Below are 20,631 nucleotides of genomic sequence, written 5' to 3' on the forward strand. Positions count from 1 at the left end.
TTAAAACACATGACGTGTATTCTCCAGTTACACACAAAAAAAGTTTTACACTGGTCCTTTAGTGTTAATTGATAGATTTCAGTTGTAGTAATTGCGAGGACAAATTATATTCTAATGGATTCAACATGTTATGGTAAAATAATATGTAACAGTACGTGTGTACAGTTAAGTAAATGTTAGTCATGGACAATACCATAAGCTGCTTCTTGATGCTACAAGAAAAACGTGTTGATGTTTCACCGTTTTATCCACTGTGAAGTATTTGAATTATCACATTTTTTAATATATGTCAAACATTAATGTAATGCTGTGAAGTGAATGGCATGGATTATATCATGGCACGCAAACTCAATATTAAAAATAGGAAAATTGAATCGCCTTTAAAAACATGCACGCACACACAGTATTGAAGTATTGATTGACCAGCATTCTATTGTAGCTGCCGGCATGGAGGCAGGTTGGTTACATGAAAAATACAACTGTTCTATGTCACTGGGGGAAAAAGGACTTGTACATATAATACTCCTTTTTAACTGGTCAACTAGTCAAGTTTAACTAGCAACATGTCCCACAGAGAGAAGTGTGACTAGTCCTCCACACAGCTTCATCAGTTTTTTTTTTACTTCCTCTTTTTACTACCCAGTACTATCAACACTTTAAACCCACTGTTATTCTACGTACTGTCTCTTTGTGTGATCTGCTCTCTCTCCCTCTTTCTCTCTCTCTCAACCGCCCAGCACCCCACCCCTTCTCTCGCCCTTTTACAATATCTCTCTCTCTCTCTCTCTCTCAGGGGATAGTGTTGTTGTTTGTTGTTTTAAGCCTGAGTTTGGTCCCACCACTCTCAGGAGAGAAGAGAAGAGAGAGCACAAGTCTGTTATGGCCTGCTGACAGGGACTACATAGGACATCCCACTCCAGGGAGCATCTGATGGGATTATAACACTCTTTCCAGCTTATTTTTTCCCACTAAGACAAACTTTGCTCAGTCTGCTGGTGGTGTAGTATCACAGAGCACAAACCTGTGCTCAGATGGACAGCTTGTTGGACCTGATAAAACACTGGGGGCCTGTTGTTGAGGAATTCAGTTTTGTCAGTTTGCAGCTCATTTGGAAGAATTCAAACTTGTTGTTTCCTATTTAGGAGTACGAAGAGAAAGAGAGAGACAGAGAGAGAAACACATGAGAAGCGTTTATCTTGGCGTGTCTGCCGTAAGCTGAAAGGAGAACGAGAGAGGAATTAGTCCCAGATGAGCACTGACAGCTGACACCATCCTCAATTTCACCTGATTTGATTCGGCCCCATACTTTCTCTGTCAGTGAGATGATGTGCTAACTCAGTCTATGATAGGTCTTTAACAGCCAAGACTCTTTGCCTTTTTAGGCTGTTCACACACACTCACACACACACACAACACTGAATCTTTCCTCCTTTTCCACAAAATCAAATGGACATATCCTCACTGCTGGGACCGAAATTCAACCACAAATTGAATTTCCACATTGATGCACTTTGGTTCGTTAATTCTGCACCGAGCTGGAAGTGAATCACTTCTAGCTATTAGGTTTTATCTAATAAAGACAGAAGGAGACTCCGCGGGCCTGACTTACTGTTCCATTCCTGCTCCTGCCAGGTGTAGCTGACTCTTGTGTTTTGCATCTTGATGTTGTTTTGCATTCGGCGTTTTTGGATCTTGTTTTTTTTCCTTCACCATCCTTAAAAAGGAGCAGCAGCAGCTGCAAACCTGTGACCAGAGACAACTTTAAAGGAATTTGGACTGCTTCTCTTTCACATTTGTGACAGCATGGGGCTCATGGTTGCACCACAGAAGTTCGCCTTCTTTATTTCCCGACACCGAAAGCTGCTTTTTTGATGATTCGCTGAACTCTGCTCTGCTCTCATTGAACCTGTCAATAAAATGATGAACAAAGACTCGCGCTTTTCAAGGAAGATGCACGGCAGCTTCTCCACCCGAAGGCACTCGTGCATTGGGTATGTAGTGTAAAGAGTTGTGTGATTGTGATTATTGTCCACTTGCAGATAAAGAAGGAAACACAATGCATGTGTTTGCAGATGTTCAGGAAGTGTTCAAAGATGACTTCACTTGTTTCTGTATCTGCCAAGTACTCTGTTGTTGCTGTTTTGGAGTCCATCAGATAGAAGGAGCTGAAGGGGGCTGATTAGACACCGTCACTGTGTTTACAGTCACACGGTGTTTATCTGGCATTTACATGTGTGTTCTGTTCTGTTCGGTTATGGAGTTTGGACTTTGTTATTTAGACCAAGGAATAAAAATGGGTTAAAAACTGTGTATTTAGTCATGGGGAAATTGTTGGTGTAGCCAGGGATGTTGCTTTTGGGGTCTCTGTGGAAGGTGGCTGCAGGCAATATCTCTGTCCACCAACGTCTTTCCTTGAGGTCCGTGGACCCAGGCCAAGCTGTGTCCTCCGTGTTAGGCACAGTCTGACCGTCACATGGTCTAGGAGTTTTGTGTTTCATAAGAGCGCTGCAGAAAAATTTGGCACGCTGTGGAAAACTGTCCATGAGCGGCAGATGTAGAAGATTCCATCTCTGTTTTCCACGCTGTCCTCTAGGAAACAAAACAGAGAGGAGCGACATGATGTATCAAAGGAACTCACATCCAATAGATAATTCATGGTAACACTGTCCCCTGCACGCTGATGAGACCAATTGACTTAATTGTAGTGGTAACATGATACAACAGTGTAATCACCAGGCTGGAGTCAGGAATAATATAAAATCTACTACAGCTGTCATGGGATCCCTGCAGGACATGCTGTTATGTAAGTTCACAAAGACTCAATATGAGCCTGGATACTTACACAACTGTATTTGTATGAAGCATCTTTACTCATATGGAATGACTTCTCTTCATTGCACTGAGAATATATTTTAAAAAAAATCACTTGAAAGCCTTTGTAGGAGTATTTCAGTGCAGTCTGTGGCAAACTATTATGAACCCTGGGCAGAAGGCATGTGCCTCGCGAGTGTCATCCCAACTCCTCCAGCTGTGAGCCTGTTTTGATCATATGAGGAGATCAAAGCAGGAGATTTTAGACCACAGCCAGAAATACCGAAGTGCAGAAGGGAACAGAACAGGCCTCTATTCTCTTATTACCTGATTTGTACATTGAGCTTCCTGGCCAGGGGAAAAAAAACTGAAGTAGAGCCAGTGGTGAGATTTTCACATCAAAGTGATCATCTTCATGTTTACCAGCAGGTAAGACTGTGCTTCATTTATACCATTGATGGACCATTGTGACATCAGTAACAGTACTAGTTAGGCTGTTTTGTTAACTTCATCTGCCCTTGTGTAACACTCGCTCTGCTCACACACTCTGAGACAAAGCAGCCTCTGTCATCCAAATGTGTCCATCACAATAGTGACAGCTCTTATCCTCACTTGTACTAACAGTACCAGGACACTATTCATCCTATCCCATCATCCCACTCCTCCCTACTCCACTCTTTCTCAACAATACACAACACTTTTATTATGGCCTCTCTGGCAGGGTGTTGTATTTAAACACAGTGCTGCTGCATTAGGTTAAACATGGCTGGAGATGGGAGCTCTCAGACGGTATCATGAGAAGATAGCTGATGTCTTTTGAGAGTTTGGGAAGTTTATCTTAAGTAGAGGATGGTGGGAAGTGTGGAGGAAGACGCAACAACTGACTGACTGGGAAAAGAGATAATTTAGACGAATAGGGAGAAGGCACAGACGAGAGGGCGGCGGAGAAGCGATAGGGGGGACTCGGGTTGAGATAGTGCTGCTTTTAGCGCAGAGATAGTGACGAGGAGTGGAAGGTTGGACTGAGAGACAGACGGAGGTTACAGGGTGAAACGAGAATATACAGACACCCTGTGGCCAAAAACAGAGGAGAGGCAGAAAGCGATGTGACTGAAAGAATAATGAGCAAAATAATTAAAAAAAAAAGTGTCAAGTGAGGCCACCCAACCAAAGGGCAACAGTGTCAATGTCAGAGGTCCGAATATAGCTGCCAGTCCGCCCCTCCACAAACACACACCCAGATTAGTCAATAGGGCCTGTGTGAGGCTGTGGCGGGCTGGCTGCTGTGTGCGTCACTGCTGTACTCCATATTTTCAGCATGACTGATTTCCCCAATCGCCTCCAGAGCCTCATCGATTCCTGGGCAGCAGTGGCAGCCTGGAACAGCACTAACACGGCCGAAATTCAGAACCAGCAGCTCTGCTGTGTTCAAAAAGTGAGAGGACGTAAACAGTGCTGTTCAATGAAAATGTTTTAGATGATGAAAGAAAGTTTTAGATGATTGTCTGTACCTTTCAGATTACATATATATACTTATATGATCATTAATAATATTCAAAACACACAGTGCCATCTGATTGAATACACTGACATTTTGTGTAGTTACTGATCAATATACTGGATGCATTTCAGGACAAAAGGCGTTTTGTTTCCGGCATGACTTCCATGTGTCAACTCTTTATTACAGCCATGTCAGGATTATATTGTTACCACTAGAGGGAGAAACTGACTCAGTTATGCTGAGATTCCATTGGAGTGCATTGACCTCCAGCAGACCGATGCACTGTGGGGGCATATTATTGTTGTGTTCTCAGGTCAAGTTTTACTAATTAATAATCAGCCTTTTATTGTGCTGTGGGTTGGATTTATATTATTATATTTGGCAGAATTAAAGGCAGTGCAAGTATATTTAGTGCTAAATACTATAACTAAGAACTGTTTTGAGGTCTTGTAGTTGAGTATTATTATTATTATTATTATAAAGTATAACACATCTATCCATGATACTTGTTTTTCAGTATTTATTTTATAATTAGGCAAATTTGTTTCCAGGATTGAACCATTTACTCTGAGTAGTTTGTATATTGACCACTTGAGGCAATGCTGTGCAGCAAAACAAACAACAAACAAACAAACCAACAAAATGACTGTTTTGTTGTTTACTATAGAGATATGTCACATGGACATCACACTTGCTTTTCTCATAATAATGAAGGAAGCAGTTTTATTTTTTTTAATTCAAATTATTCATTATGTGATGTGGCTGCTGTATCTCTCTATAAAAACATCCCAGCTAAAGCAGTGGCTGTGCTGTCTGCCTGTGTGCACAGGCCTGTTTGTATCTGAATGTGGACTCACATACACAGGGATTGTTGAGCTCACACATAAATGTATGGACTGCTAGCTTGTGTGTGTGTGTGTGTCTTTGCATGTGTGCGTACAAGTCTGTCATCTGCCCAATCCCCCAAATCAAATGAGCCCCAAACCCCTCTGTCATGCTAGCAGATGGTGGCCTAATGAATCATGAGACGACACACTAGCCTTTTACTACAGTACACGGTGTAACATGACGTTGACATCACAGAGACACCGAGTTAAATATAGGCCACAAGCAGCAGCCAGAGGCTGACACCTGGTGCTGCGTCTTTGTTACATATACAGTATTTAGGATGACATTTAAACCATGAAGAAATTAGCTATAGTACATTTGCTTTTTCTGGGGCCATGAGGTGATCACTTTAATTCAAAATGACCAGAACAACTGCTGTTTTAATGGGTGGAATAAACCACATGTGTGGACACAGCACCGAAGTAAAAACTCCTGGATGTGTATGTGAGCATGAACCTGACTTTGCATCTGTAGTAAACATCCATTATTTGCAAAAAATGTTTGTAAGAGCTGCAGAATATATTTCGAGTATTTATACTACAGGAAGTAAAACAACACTTTGGGTTTTGTTTCTCTATGGGTTGATTAACTCAGATATCATCTTTATTGTTTTGCCAACACAACTTTAGTATGGGCATAATCAGATTACAACACGCTGAATTATTTATTCATTCATTTATTTATTTATTTATTTTGGGGGGGGGGGTGTAAAGCCATTACATTTGGTATTTTCATTCAGTCATAATGGCTTGAGGACGGTGTGATGGTGGAAATTAATCAGTGTCAGTGAGCTCTGCAAACAAACCACAAACAGACTGTATGTTTGCTGACAGCCAGCAGCTCTGACACACAGTGCTCCTCATTAACTTCAAAACAGCTTGTTATCCAGGAATGCTAACCATGCCTCTATGTAGCCAACACATGATGTCATGAGGCCCCTTTGCATATAATGGATTATTAAACCCATAACTCAGCCAGAATTCACAATGCCTCGCTGATTTAGGAGTTTTCAGAGATCACCTCGTTGCATTGTTTCGGCCTTGTTGCTCGGTGCCTTCAGAGCTCCACTGTCTTAAGATGAGATGTGGAGATACAGAGCAGAACCAAACATTTAATGTCTGTCTTTCTTCAAACGTCCACTCTCTTCCACCACGGTGACGCAGATACATGGAGTGCTGTGAAATCCTTTGTTAAACAGCCAGCCAATGATTGTTCGAGTGTGTGTGTGTGTGTGTGTGTGTGTGTGTGTGTGTGTGTGTGTGTGTGTGTCTGCTCTGGATGACAAAGAATTATTCTTGTGAATGATGTTGTTAGAGCACAGTCTTCTTTATAACAGCACATGAAAACAATTTTCATGTCATGAAAAATGTGTCAAAAGGGCAGACTGCTGCGAAGTTTAATTCATAACACGCCCTCATCCACTTTTCATCAGGACACCGTTCATTCCTTGGGGGGTAAATTCTTCAGGTTTACAAGACCAAGAAGTCAGATCCCATGTTAATATGTGTTAAAAGACATGTGTGTGCCTTGAAAACAGAAAAGATGACGTAATAGTGACTTGTATCAAATGATGGGCTTGAATGTGATTCTGGTCCTAAACCTAAAAGACCCCCCTTTTTAATTGACTAATGCAGATTTATATTCAGTCTGCAGACAGCCTTCTGTAGAGCAGTGTTGTTGGTCTGTTCTCTTTGTGGTTATGATTGCCCCCTTTTTGCGTGCACCTCTTCAGATTTCCTTAAATGGAAGTTTTTCTTGTCCACCACAGACACTGAACCTTTGTATTATAGTAAAGGATTATATGAAATGCTTTGAGTGAGCATACACCACAGTTATACTTTGCATGTCTGAACTAGTGTAAGGTTGAAAAATACAATGAACCGTATGAGTAAAATGAAAGTTTTTTTAACCTGTAATAAGATTTTTATAACGGAGCGGTGGTGCTGTGATGGCTTTTAAACTCTCTGGCCTCTAGAAACAGACCACAGACCTGGTTCATATTAAATATACCTTTGAGCCTCCACAATATTACTACTCATATTTTCTTATTATTATTTTTTTCTTTTCCATTCTCACTTTTGTCTCTCTGCCTAACATTTGTGAATTCCATGGCAATGAGGTGAGGCTATTGATTGATTTGCCAATTTAATTGAACCATACCATACAGCAGAACCTAGCTCCATTTATGGACATGTGTTGTGGGTGGAACTTGTTGGATAGCAACTGAACATTCGTCAGGCCCTGCTAAGCCTGTCAAGTCTTTCATTCCTGCAGGTCACAAAACAGTGTAAAGCAGTGGCAAATGTTCTGCTCCGCCTTCTAGATAATGGCTTCTTTACTTTAGACGAGATGAGTTTCATAAGCATAATACTGTGTCAGGTGACATTGGCTGGAGTTGTGTGCCACTGCTTCCATGTTTGTGTAACTTTTTGACCTTTTCTGTCACGTTGCAGTAGTTTAACTTGTGTATTTTCAGGTGTTTGTAGTTTGCTGGATTAGTAATGGTTTTTGTTTAGCTAAAGCTAGACAATTGCTGGCTCCAAATCTGTAGTCAATACCAAATATTGTCACATATTGTCACAAGGGTTAGCCTGCACCAAAACACCAATATCAGAGTGAAAGCCCTCCAACCTCTACTTCAAGATGCACATTCTTCTTCTTCCTCTTTGGTGTGACAATCCATCCATCCAGGATTAAACTGTCTTTGCGAAAATAGCCGGTAGATTAAATTGTAGATGTAAGTTTTGCTGTGGAGCGTACAGAAGTTCCAACAGCTATGGTTTCATATTTACTTTTCACATTTCTGGCCCTTGGCCATGGGTGACCTTGTGTGCTTGTGTCTAAGCCTGTGCATGAGTACATAATGTATACAAGTAACTGTGTGTGCGCGTGTGTATATGTGTGTGTGTGTGTGTGTGTGTGTGTGTACATGTTCTTCGTTCTCAGCAAGCTGTGTTCCAAGAGCTACTTAGTGTAATACCTTATCATACTCATCCTGTCATCAATCTCTTTACCTAACACAGACAAGACCTATCTGCCTCACACACACACACACACACACAGATCCATCTGGAAAGGATAATGGTACTGTGCCCAGAGGAAGGGTGCTATCCTGTGATTGTGTGTGATCAGTGTGTGTGTGTGTCAAACACAGAAAGAGAGAAGGGGTTAAATGGCTAAAACATTTGGGGAAGGCAGGAACCATGCTGGCTCTGATCCCGCCCCTTTTCTCAGCTCTGACCTCACTCTGAAACTTCCCCCTTGTGTGTGATGCACACACACACACACACACACTTGCTCAGTCACATGCCTACACACATATACACTCGCTCAGTGACGCACACACTGGGTTACTCACACACACAAACAGCTTGTGCAGATCTGTGCACATTCTGTGGGGCGCTTGGACTGAAAAAATACACACACACATGTAGAGGGGACAGAGCTACGGTGACAGACTGGAGCAGAAGAGCAAGTTTGCCCAGGGACAAAAAAGGTCTCTGTTTGCTCTGTGATTAAAGGTGTAGCTGCCAGAGGGGAGAGGAAGAAGCGGAGATAGAAACAGAAGAAGAGTGAGAGAAAGAGAGAGTGAGAGAGAGAGGCAGGCAGACAGAGAGGGAGAGAGAGAAGAGGACAATTATGTTGTGCCGCATTTAGACACGGAGCAAAGACAAGATGTACTTGGGGGACCGGTTAATGGATCTCTGCTGAGAGTGATGAAAAACTTCTTTTACAGACTGCAAGGCAGACAGACAGGCAGCCGGGGGACTGCAGCTCTGAGGAATTCAGGTGCTGAGGACGGAGTACACTCCAATTTTGTACACATCATCCAAGAGCGAGCAGGTTCTCACCAGCACACAGCAGCAGCAACAGTAAATAGAATCGTCCCGGTCAACCTGGCTCTGCTCTGGAGCCACTAGTCCTAGAGCTGGTGTCCGCTCACCTCCCTAAGTAATGAGAACTCCTGGGAAGCCATGGAGAGCTGGACAGCCCGACAGAGCGAGACAGACGAGGAAGCGGGCCGGATTTGACAGAGATGAGAGTGGCCACAAGCTGAGGAGAACCAAGAGAGGGAGAACAGTGGAGCCGCCGAGAAGAGGAGGGTGAGGACGAGTTAAAGAGAGTAGGCTAAAGAAAGATGAGTGTGCCGACGAACTGTGGGTTCTGTTACTCTGTGGAGCGGAGTATCACTGTGCGGAGTGGGAACATATGGGGATCACCATGCGCTGTCAACAGGCCTATTGACATCATACAGAAACGCAGGCGGTAATTAAGAGCTACCTCATTTACTCTGACTTAGTCCTTTTGTCTTCCTTTTCCTGCTTCACTTCTTTCATCTCTGCGACACACACACACACACACACACACACACACAGAGTGTGTATGTCATTAAACAGATTATACAGTGCGCTAAATTAAGAGCATGGTTGATAAAGGGGGATTATAATATAGAATCGTCAGGAAAAGAGATGCTACAGTGTGCAAATTTTTGACTCTTAAATATCTGTGAATATTTTTAGACTGTACTTTTTAGACTCCTTGTAGTTGGCTGCAATGTTTAGAATAATGTTCTCTTCTCCCTCTTCTTCTTATCAGTGTTTTCAGTCTATATCAGCATTTTCCAAAATATTTTTAGTGTGTGTTCTCTTGACCTCTTGTGTAGTCTTCTCTTGTGAGACTGGGCATCATTCCAGGAGATAATTTTTTTTTCTATTTATCACTGATTATCTTGCAGCAATTAACAATCAATCATAAGGAAATTGTGAGAAAGTATCTTTTGGATTGTTTTGTTCTAATTTGTGTGATAACATCTGGCTAAAATAACATCAAATGTAGGATTATAAGTATTATTGATGATTATAAATGTTGGAGAAACACTTTCAGAACATAATTGCAGTGTTATTTATAAAATAAATAATATAAGAATAAGGTAATTCTTACATATAAGACAGAGCATATGTGTGACACGTCACGGACATCATGTGAAATCCTGTTGGTTCGCTGCATATCACACGGGCTTCATCTCTCAGACTTTATTGTTAACGTCCTCTGTTCAGATATTCTCACAGGAAAAGTCCACCATAAGTTTCGCAGCTTTGCACATAATCCTCAGTGCCAGCAGGCAGGCTGTGAGGGAGGACTCTGAGATAAAGTCCTGTTTACATTGTAGTCCTCTGTCTGTTTCTCAGGCAGGATCTTCGTTTATCTGATGTACTGCAGAACATTTGTGACCATTGAGGATTTAAAAGGGCTTTTGTCCCTTTTAATTTAATTTCCCTGAAGACCCGTGCTAAGAAATGTAATTGACCAGCAAAACCTCCTTCTTAGCCAGAGTTTTCATTGGTAATGAAAGATAAAGGAAGGAAATGTCGGACATCGCTGCTCACATTACTTCCACCTGTGGATCTAAAAAGCAGCCTGTGGATTCTGTGTGTGCTCCGTCGCAGCTTTGCAGGCAGTGGTTATTGTTGAAGAAGATGAGCGAAGGTGCTACAGACTGAGAGGCAGTGAGAGGGGCCCTCTATTTAGGTGCGGTTATTGATCTTTGAGGGCACACCGGGGATGCTGATTGAAGAGCTGTTGGTGTCTTCACCAGCCTTTTATTCTCTAGAGGAACAAGGAGAAATTCAAATGAAGCTTTTCTGTTTCCTCTTTTTTTAAAGTCATGTCAAATCCACAGAGCAGATGTAGAGGCACTACCGGCCAGAGCTTTTTTTGTGTATGAAATACATACAAGCATGACATAAGCTGACAAGAAGAACCTGCATGAGGAGGAAGGGTATAAATCTGCAGCTTTTGGACACCGAGCTCAGCGTACCTCGCGTGCCTACAGTGTCTGATGTAAAGCCCAGTTATCTGCGGCAGCCAGATGAAAGTGGGCCTTCAGCAGTACTTAGATGGATATGTTCTGAGGTTATGCATGTTTTTACATGTTGAATACATCTTCTCTTTGAACATGCTACTTTTTAAACCCTGCTGGATGAGTGGTGACAGTTTATTCTTGCCCGGTTGTAGTTCCTGGTTTCACCTTAAAACTTTTAAGAGTTTTTTTTTTTTAAAGAACAGATAAGTTCCCTTCAATTTCCTGGGATGGTGGCAGCTTATTGGCTAAATGCATTCATTTATCTTTTGATTTAAATTCTATGAACTTGAACCTAGCTTCAGGCTATGAAAGCAGTTTTACAGATACATTTGCCAGCTCAGAACAGCAGGACCTTTTACCAATAACAAAAGTAAAGTGTACTAAACTTTCTGGATTATTTACTTGATTTTATTACATGACTTGACCGATCGGTCTGCATTGTATTGTTGCTGACACAACATTTTGTGACAGTGTGATGCATTGTAGAGGGATCTTCATCATTCTGAAGCCTCATGGCGCTTCATCTCCTGTTGTCTGTTTTCTAAATATGGCGGTTGTTGTCTTTGCTCGTATATTTTCTGCTGGGAGAAGAAAGCCGTCCGTATCTGCAGATTACCACAAACGTTTTTACATCTGGTGACACAGTCTTGTTCTGTTGAAGTGTTGTGAGTCTGAATATGAGCTTCACCTTGTAAAATCTGTTTCATGACATGCAGAGTGTTTTTTAGACCAGCAGTCTGCTCCATGTCTGTTATCAGCTTCACTGCAGTAACTGGTGTGGACTTCATTTTGATTGTACTACAGTGGAGATTGCAAGCAGATGTGCGGTAATGCTTAAAACCTTTAATTAGGTCAGTGCATCTCTTAACTGAAGTTTCTCTTTGACATTCATGGTCCTCTGAAGATGAATCCTCTGCTGCCGGTCAGTCATTCTTCTCCCTGCCTCACCATCCGACACATATACCTGCTAAACTAATCACATTCCTATCAACCTCAGCTGTGTGCATGCTGGCAGTCAACATGTTACCGTCCGCACGCCAAGCCACACTGTAAACACAATGCCAGCTAAACTTCAGCGTTTTCACTGTGAACATGTTACCATGCTGATGTCAGCTAAAAATTGAATGCTATTTAATTTGCTCCATTAGTTTGAGCCATTTTACCTCAGTGCTCTCCAGCCGTTTGCTGCCTGCTGTGTGCCTGCAGCCTATTGATCTAATTTTCCTCAGCGCTGTCTACATAGGGCCAAGCACAAAATGAAGTGCATGAATAGAGCATTAAGCAGTTATGACAGCGAGTGCAGGGAGGCAGGGATGGAAGAATCCTGCAGATTATTTCTTAATAAGCTACTGACAGTAAATACAAGTGCAGGCTTTGTTGAGTGTTTGGTAGGGAGAGTGGGATTTATGCACAGGGTAATTTAATACGAATTAAGAGTCTTACAAAGCCGGCAGTTTTGGCTGGTTGAATGTGAGTGAGGTAAAGTTCGGCTTTAGAAAATGCTTTTCTTAGAAACACGATACTCTCGACTGTCAGTGAGACCTGGGAGGAGAGGAGGAGGAGGAAAAGAGAAATCTTCATCTGTCTAATTTATCAAAATCAAGTGTGAAGGTTGGACCTGCTCTGATGATTCAGACGCCAAGCTCTGTCAAGAAGCTTTTCGTTTTTTGTTCTTGTTACAGATAAATCTCTTTTTTCTAAACTCACGTCCATGAGGTTGACACACAACACTTGCGCCAGAGGTCAATTGCTAGCTAAACATGCCAAGTCAGTCAGAGTCCAAGCTTTTAGTTTCTGCACTCATTTGAGAAATGATGAAGTCTTCTGTGCCCTCCACAGAGCATAACTCTCGCTGGTCCTGGCAGAGACAGAGCAGGCCTCTCGGCCAAAAGGCATTTAGTTGTAATAAATGTGACTGAAAGTGTTTCCAAAGTGTTCCTTAAATCATCAGTGGCTTCTTACCATGGTGTGGCTCACAGGGAGTGTGATGGACTTTCTGCTATATACACAAGGGGAACATGTCCACTGGTGTTGGGTTGCAGGCCACACACACACACACACACACACACAGATTGATGGGATATTACATTCTGTTACTGCACTGACCTGAGTGGTCTGGCCTGTTTGAAACCTTAGCGTGGCTAAAAGGTTTGACTGAGTGTGACAGACATTATAGATTTAACGCTCCCTCCAAAGTCCCACAAATTCACTGTCTCATGATGAGCTTTCCAGACATGACCACACAGAAATCATTTTCTGTAGGGTGACAGGATAATTGTGCAACGATGTGCATATGTATGTTTGTGCATCTGTGTGCGAGCGCTGTACAAAGAGGTTATGAGGCATGAAGTAATTCTTGTTGCTTTCTCACTGTCCTAGTACATCACAGTGACCATCACTGTATAGTGGCTGTGTCCAGACTCAAGCATGCAAACATTTACCACTGAAAACGCCAACCAATGAACTAATGAACCAATGAACTAAACTATGGCAGCTAAAAATGTACACAATGAGATTATCAATGCATTCTAAACATCAGAAGATGGTGTAAAAACAACAAAACAAACCTCACCTCATGCAGTCAGAGGTGAGGATTGTCAGATGATTGTATCTTCCTTAAAAAGCAGATAGAGTCTAAATTCACCTAGGAGGCATTTTAATGTTAAAATCTGCAGTTTTTAATACTTTATTCTGCTTTTTAATCTGTTTTCTTTCTTCTTCTTTTCTTCTTTTATTTGATACATCTGAAGGTTGACAGTAGCTCGTTGTCTCTGATAGCTGATAAGGACTCTGTCCTCTTGTTCAGCATGTAGGCTGAGGTTACCCCGACCAATCTCCAGGACGTTGGTGCTGTCAGCCTGCTCAGCTCTGTCTCTTTTCCCACATGATGTCTAGTGTTTCCTCGTAGTCTCGTCTCACTTCAGGAGCTTTTTCTAATAATACCTGAATACCTGTTCGTGTTACAGTCTGGTGCTTGAACTTTTCGGAACCTTTTCTCTCCTCACTTCCTCTCTGCATGTCTTTTCCTCAGACGCACTACTCATTTCCTTTTACCCCCATTTCTTCTGCGCTCTTTGCTATTTTCTTGTGCTATACGATCCTCAGGCATAGCAGACTGAAGCCCTTGGTGTGTTTGTGTTTGTACAAGGAGATGAAGACTCTCTTAAGAGTCCCAGCTACTAAAATGACCACATCAATGTTTAGAAACTCCCTCTGTTGTTGAGCTCTTTCTATGCACTGACACATTTATTTAGTATGTAGTATACTGTACATGTCTGACCCGCAGTTCGCCTCTTGTTTAAACAATGGTCTGCAGTGTAATAGAGTACAGAATGCACAATGTGTAGGATATCCTTTGTAAAACCTCCACATATTATTCTGCAGTTTGTCTTCCTGCCATCGAGGCTAATTTTTTAAAGTTCAGGGAAAGACAAACAGCAGTGCTGGAGCTGAAGGAATGTGTTTGCAGTAGATTTGTTATCCAGTTTCAGGGAACAGGCACAGGAACAATTTCTCAATGATTCGATTGCACTGAAATTGTAGGAATTTTTTTAGCTGATAGAAGTTATGTAACTTCTATTTTTAGAAAAGAGATTTTTTTTTTTTTTACCAGCGAGATCCACACTTTATCAATTGATTTGGTGATTGACAGCAACTGTCCTCAGCAGCCGCTTCGCACTGCAAATTGTATCAGAGGTCAGCATCCACCGGTGCAGGCGTCATCACGGCGTCGTATTGTTTTACAAAGGAAAGACTAGGAGGAAGAGGGCTGGTCACTGGGACGTCAGAGGGGGAGAGCTGGGAGTACAGTACAGTTTTCATATAATTCATATATAAACACACAAACTAGTTCACTGTCTGTGTTTTTGCCATTCAGATAAATGCTGTCACACACAAACACACTCATCCACATACAGAATAGAAAAATAAACCATAACTAAACCATCATCAAAGTTAAATAAACTGGATCATTATATACATGAAATCATAAACTACAGTATACATTTCCTTTTTTGTAAATTAAGAAGAAACTTCCTGTCGGTGGTCAACAGAAGACTCAGCGCTTCCCTTCAGTGGCTCTGAACACACTTACCTGCTGATAATTCTTCTTCATTTGCTTTATGTAAAGGTCAGTGAAGTGGTTCTGTGTTCCTGTTGTCTCACATTCTTTTAAAAAAAACCTGCCTGAATGTGAACAATGGATACTGCAGTTGCATGGTGGGTATACTTAGCTCTCATTTGGACACATATCGCCTGTGTTTTTGTTGGCGCTGATATTATACAGTAACTGGAAGGTTATTGTTTGTGTTGCTATTCATAATTGCTTCCTCAAACAACTGCAGCTAAACTCTGGTTTAAGTTTCTGTTAAATGTTTTGAGAAGGAACCAGTATGTGTGGACTTTATGTTTTATGTATTTACCAGGGAGGATTAGTCAGTGACAGACACAGGCGTACAAACAGGGAGGGCTGGGAGCTGCAATGTTTTCTTTCATGATTCTGTCCATGCACAAGTAAAGCTGTACTCAGTAAACTGATCTGCCTCCTAGCATTAAAGAACATTGACTCGTGGAAACAGCCAGAAATGAGTCTGTAAACAAAAGGTAGTGTTTCTGTTGGTGCGCCAGATAATTTGAAGTTCTTCTCCTGAGAAGCACTTTGACATATCTACTCTTTATTTGGCCAAACAACTCCATCTCTCTTTCATCTGTCCTTTATTACAAAAGGCCCAGTCTAATGTTCTTTGACACTTCGACGGGATTACCTGCAGATTTGGGGGACAGCTCTTTGGGTTGGGTTTGCTGGGTTTGCTTGAGATCTGCTCCACCTGTAGATGATTTTCCTTTCAGTGGAAATGATCGGTTTCAAATCTTCTTTTCGAATAACTTGCCAGACTCACGCATTTATACACTCTGTTTGTCTTGGCAAGCTGACACATCTCACACTCAATCGCTTGATGTCAGACGTTTAAATCGGACAGACTCCATATGTACAAGGATGTAATCATTGGCACCTACCCCTGACTTTTATGGAGTTAAATGTTTGATAAATGACACGGTGTGCTTACTTTTTTCTATTTGACTGATTAGCCTTTAGTTTGTATTTTGTTTGGCTCAGATATGTTAAAAAAGTCAACAGTTTCCAGAGGATGTAGGTATTTCATACTATCTTCCCAAGTGTAATCAATTTAATGTGTAACACATTGAAATTACATAATGTGGTTGGTATGGGATGTGATAGTTAATGTAGGTGTAGTGTCTTCACATAAACACATACCACCTCCATCAGGGTGCTGCACGGCCGCAGCTTTATGATGTCACAGGAAAGGAGCGGAATGGCAAGACAAACAAACAGGGTGGTCCTGCCTCTGTGTGAAGGGCCACAGCATCAGTAGAATGAAAACAACCGCACTGTTTTTATCTAACAACACAACCCGTGGCTTTGTGTTACACCACAGAATGTCACTGTGGATTTGTAACGTGGACGGGTTTACCTGTTTGTCCTCGTTCTGTGTGTTGAGGTACAGGATGTGAACCTTGTGGTCTCACCAAAGCCGAGACTAATCCATGTTCAGTCACAGATATGTACGACTTCAATAATACGGTTTAAAGAAAAAAAAAAGTTTCACTTCTGCCCTTTTCTTTCACAGTGGCACTCATTGTCACGTAATAGAAATTAAAAGGAAATGTAATACTCTCTGCCGTCACTGAGAGCAGATCTGTGTTACATGTAATAAATGCTCTCCACTCAATTTAAATGTCTTTTGAATAAATGGCTGAGCCGGTCGTGCAAGCCGGCTCTGGTGTAACTAATTCTACCTCTGTCTGTGTCACAGCAAAGGCCTGGGAATGATGAATGAAGGTTCAGATGACAGCTTGCCCTGGTTTACAGGCCTCTATCTCGCTCTGGCTCTCTCCCTCTCTCTCCCTCTGCCCCGTAGCTCCTGTATTTTAATGCTCCCCAGATGGGATTGACGTTGCCATGACAGGCGGTGACGCAGGCAGAGTGTCGAGTATCAGGGCCACTGACAGGTTACCATCAATCACACTTCGTACCAGCCAGCCACTTAAATAACAAACACCGTAACACCTCTCTTCTTTTTTTTTTCTAAATAAAAGTCTGAGATTCCCAGGAATGTTGGCTGCAGTTCACTCTTTAGACAAGAGAAGTAATTAAACTGTGTGTGTGTGTGTGTGTGTGTGTGTGTGTCGTTTTAGGCAGATTTGAATGAAACCCACTGTGCAGATGCCAAACAAGAAAAAATCTTTTTAGGCATATCAAATCCTAAAGAAGCATGTCTTTAACATTGACCAAAAAAACCTTTTAGTTAGTGTATGTTATGAATTTATAGTTCAGTATTAAATCTGTTGACTGTTGACAACACATTTTTATCATTTGACAGATTTAATATTATTTAAGAAAATATAATTAAAAACGGACAAAAATTGTTCAAAACGGTTCTAATCTGCAAGAAATCTGTTAGATCAGACACTTCGTACAGGGAAGCTGTATTATAAAATGAAAAAAAAACATTTTTCTTAGCTCTAAAAGATGAATTAGCATTATAATCCAGTAGCCAATATTAGTGGTATGTTTATTGCTCAGTTCATGCAGTCTCACCACTGCCCAGTAGAGGGCACCTCTCCTCAGAGTGACTGAAATGATTTATTTCAGTTCTCTACCCATCAACCATCACTCACCAACTAGTTTATCTGCTGTATTGTTGAACCAACGCCCTCCCACAGACACAGAATTTATTTTTAAAAAGTCTGTTTTTTTTATGTCTCTGGTGGCTGTGGCTGAGAAAAGGGGTGGGGTGTGGGGGGGGGGGGGGGTGTCGATGAAGGAGAGAAGTGGGTGGTGGGTGCAACTGGCTGGCTGGCATGTGAACAGCACAAAGACAATGGAGTAATTTTTAAAAAACCAACCATGTAAACAGACACGGTGCTTCTTTGGGAGCTTCCTGTCCGGATGGCATGCACACTAAGCCACATCTCTGAACTCTTAAACACACAAATTGCGACAGTTTATTTAGTCCACTTGTATGAATTGTATATGTGCGGACCATGACAGAAGGAATACTGATTTCCTATTTGACATTATTAGCACTAAAAACACTTTTCTTAACTGTGTGTAGTAAAAAATGGATTCTATTTATTTTATGTTTATTTAAAAATCAGCTATTGATTTGTATCAGCTGCTCTCTATCTACCAGACACAGCAAAAATAATATTCACCAGAATGTATGTTTTAGAGTTTTTGTTTTTGTTAATGGTGTATTAGGATCTCCATCAGTTGTTTCCGTGGCAACGGCTGCTCCTAGTTATCATGGTACTTAAACTGAAGGCTTTTTTTTCTTAATTTGTATTAAAAAAATAATAACATTGCTCTGATGTAAAATGTTAGGCATTCATATTAGTTCAAACAGCTGTTGTATTGTGTCTGTGGGTGTATTAGTAGAAGGTACACAGGGAAGGATCGACATTCACTTCCCTGCACTGAACTCACTGAACAGTTGAGCGACAAATAAATAAGACTCGGAGAGAAACGGCAGCAAGGGAAAGGCGTGGGCAATATTTTGATCTGTGATCTAATTTTAGCTCGGCATCGGCTTCAAATAGAAACCTTCATGAATATTCAAGAATGGAGGGAAGAATCTGCTGCTCTGCGATGCAGAGGAAGATACAGGGGAGGGTTCTGCATTCTACCTGAAATGCTATTTTTAGTAGCATGGTTGCCTCTCTCAGTCTTTTCCCTATGCACAGAGAGGCTATATTTAGCTGCACAGAGACAGATGCATGGTGCAGAAGCAAAAATAGAACAGAGTTTTGTGGTCAGAGCAACGCAGGAACAGCCACAACTGCAGCATCATTAGGAGGGGGTCAGAATGAGATGGATGGAGTAGGAGAGGGTGAAGCTCCCAGCTACATGTGTTCTGGTTGTAACTGAGCAGCAATGACTTATGTGCTTGCACATTAAAATACATTATTTACAGATTTAAATTCTTCTTGATGGCAACATTCTCATTAGTACTTCTGCGGGTACACAATCTACCAACTGAAGTCACACTGTGTACAGTTAAGACCTTAAAAGCCCTCACGTACGTGTTAGAACAGACTGTACTCTCATCCTCTTTGAAATTTTAGTTACACTCTGTGTTTGTCTGCTTTACCTTGGCCTGTTCCTCCCTCACCCCCCCCCTCCCTCCCATCCCGCTGTCTTCACTCCTGCTGACTCCCCTCTCTGGCTGCATATAGAGTGCAGTGAGTGTGTCTGAATCTGCCACATGAATGGAGGGATAGGAGCTTCTGCTCAGCTGCTGTTATGTAATAGTAACACACCAACGTCTTGTACTCATGCAGTATCTAGTAGGGTTGGGCAGGATGAGGAGGAATGAATGGGATGTCTGCTGCCACTATGCGTGCTACAGTGCTGTCAGCCTGGATTTTTCAGTGTAATCAAATTGTAGTATAAATGCCATTCAAACTTTCAGCTCAGAAAGGCAACGCAGCACCCACACAGGGTGAATCCACTGTCTTTGTGTGAGTGAATGTCTGAATTCTCAAAAACTCTATAGATTATAGATAGATAGATTATAGATTTCCATTAAATTTGGCTCATACATGAAGCACTCCCCTAGCAGTGTCTGGTAGGACCTTATGCTGACTCCTCTGAGCCTCTGTAGTTTAGGAGCCTTGTTGTGTGAACACATGATCTCACAAATCAGCTGAGATTTCCACTGCTGATATCACAGTTTTATCAGATCTCAGTCTTTCTTTGCCACCGGTGTGTGTGTGTGTGTGTGTGTGTGTGTGAGACCGGATGACATTCCTAATATGCTCAGCTGTCCTCTGTGTGTGAGACCAAACATTCCTTAATTACATTAATTTCGCCTCTGTGCTCAAGTCAAATTGAAATTTAAGGTGTTTTATAGACCACGGCTGCATATAGTGGAATTTGTGATGAAGTTTGTTATGTGTAAGGATTCCCTACTCTGACCAACACTCTGGCACTCATATCTGTCTGGCTTTGCTTTCAGACATTTTTATTTTTAAATATTGGTTGCCCGGTATATTTATTTGAAAAAGATCAAGTGTATGTCTCAGCATCTGCTTGTCCAGAATCCTCCACGTTCTGCTAATGGTTGTTTTTCTAAAGCGTAGATTTCTACTCTGGAGTTCCTCAGACTGTTTAGAAAGGGAGACGTGTTGCCAAGCGAAGTCTCTCAGGCTTTACGTGTCAGCGGAGGGGCTGTGGGAAAGTAGAGATGTGGATCAAGGCAGAAACGTGCACAGACTGTGCCTTCATTGGGTGTATTTTTCTCTCTCTCTGTAGTCAGATTGTGTTTGATCAGGAGGAACTCCTCACCTGAACGCCGCGCTATTTTTAGACTCCCACTCACATGACCCCACGTCAATACTCTGATGCTAATTTTATCCCCGCTGTTCAGTCACTGTCCTTCACCACACACATGCACAGCTCCTCTGGATGTTTACACACGGTCTTGCACCTCACCCACGTTATGTTCATCACACAGATTTCACACCTTTAATGAGGAACGCATCATTT

The 20,631-nt window shown here is 41.8% G+C and overlaps 1 protein-coding gene across 7 annotated transcripts in view; it reads left to right on the forward strand.

Annotated features, from left to right (window-relative positions):
• The window catches only part of pde4ca (phosphodiesterase 4C, cAMP-specific a), a 39,507-nt gene that overhangs the window by 7,732 nt on the left and 11,144 nt on the right, over window positions 1-20,631 (forward strand). Inside the window, exon 1 of one of the 7 annotated variants that reach the window (XM_028428540.1) lies at window positions 1,855-1,991. The exons of 4 other annotated variants lie outside the window; for them this stretch is intronic. In XM_028428540.1, coding sequence (XP_028284341.1) covers window positions 1,918-1,991 — 74 coding nt within the window. In that variant the 5' untranslated portion in view covers window positions 1,855-1,917. Of the gene's footprint in view, window positions 1-1,854; window positions 1,992-8,490; window positions 9,467-20,631 lie in introns of those variants that run through there. 2 more of the 7 variants (XM_028428538.1, XM_028428539.1) reach the window with 2 other exon arrangements.

This window comes from Parambassis ranga, chromosome 17 (assembly GCF_900634625.1).
Source record: "Parambassis ranga chromosome 17, fParRan2.1, whole genome shotgun sequence".
Taxonomy (NCBI): Eukaryota; Metazoa; Chordata; class Actinopteri; family Ambassidae; genus Parambassis; species Parambassis ranga.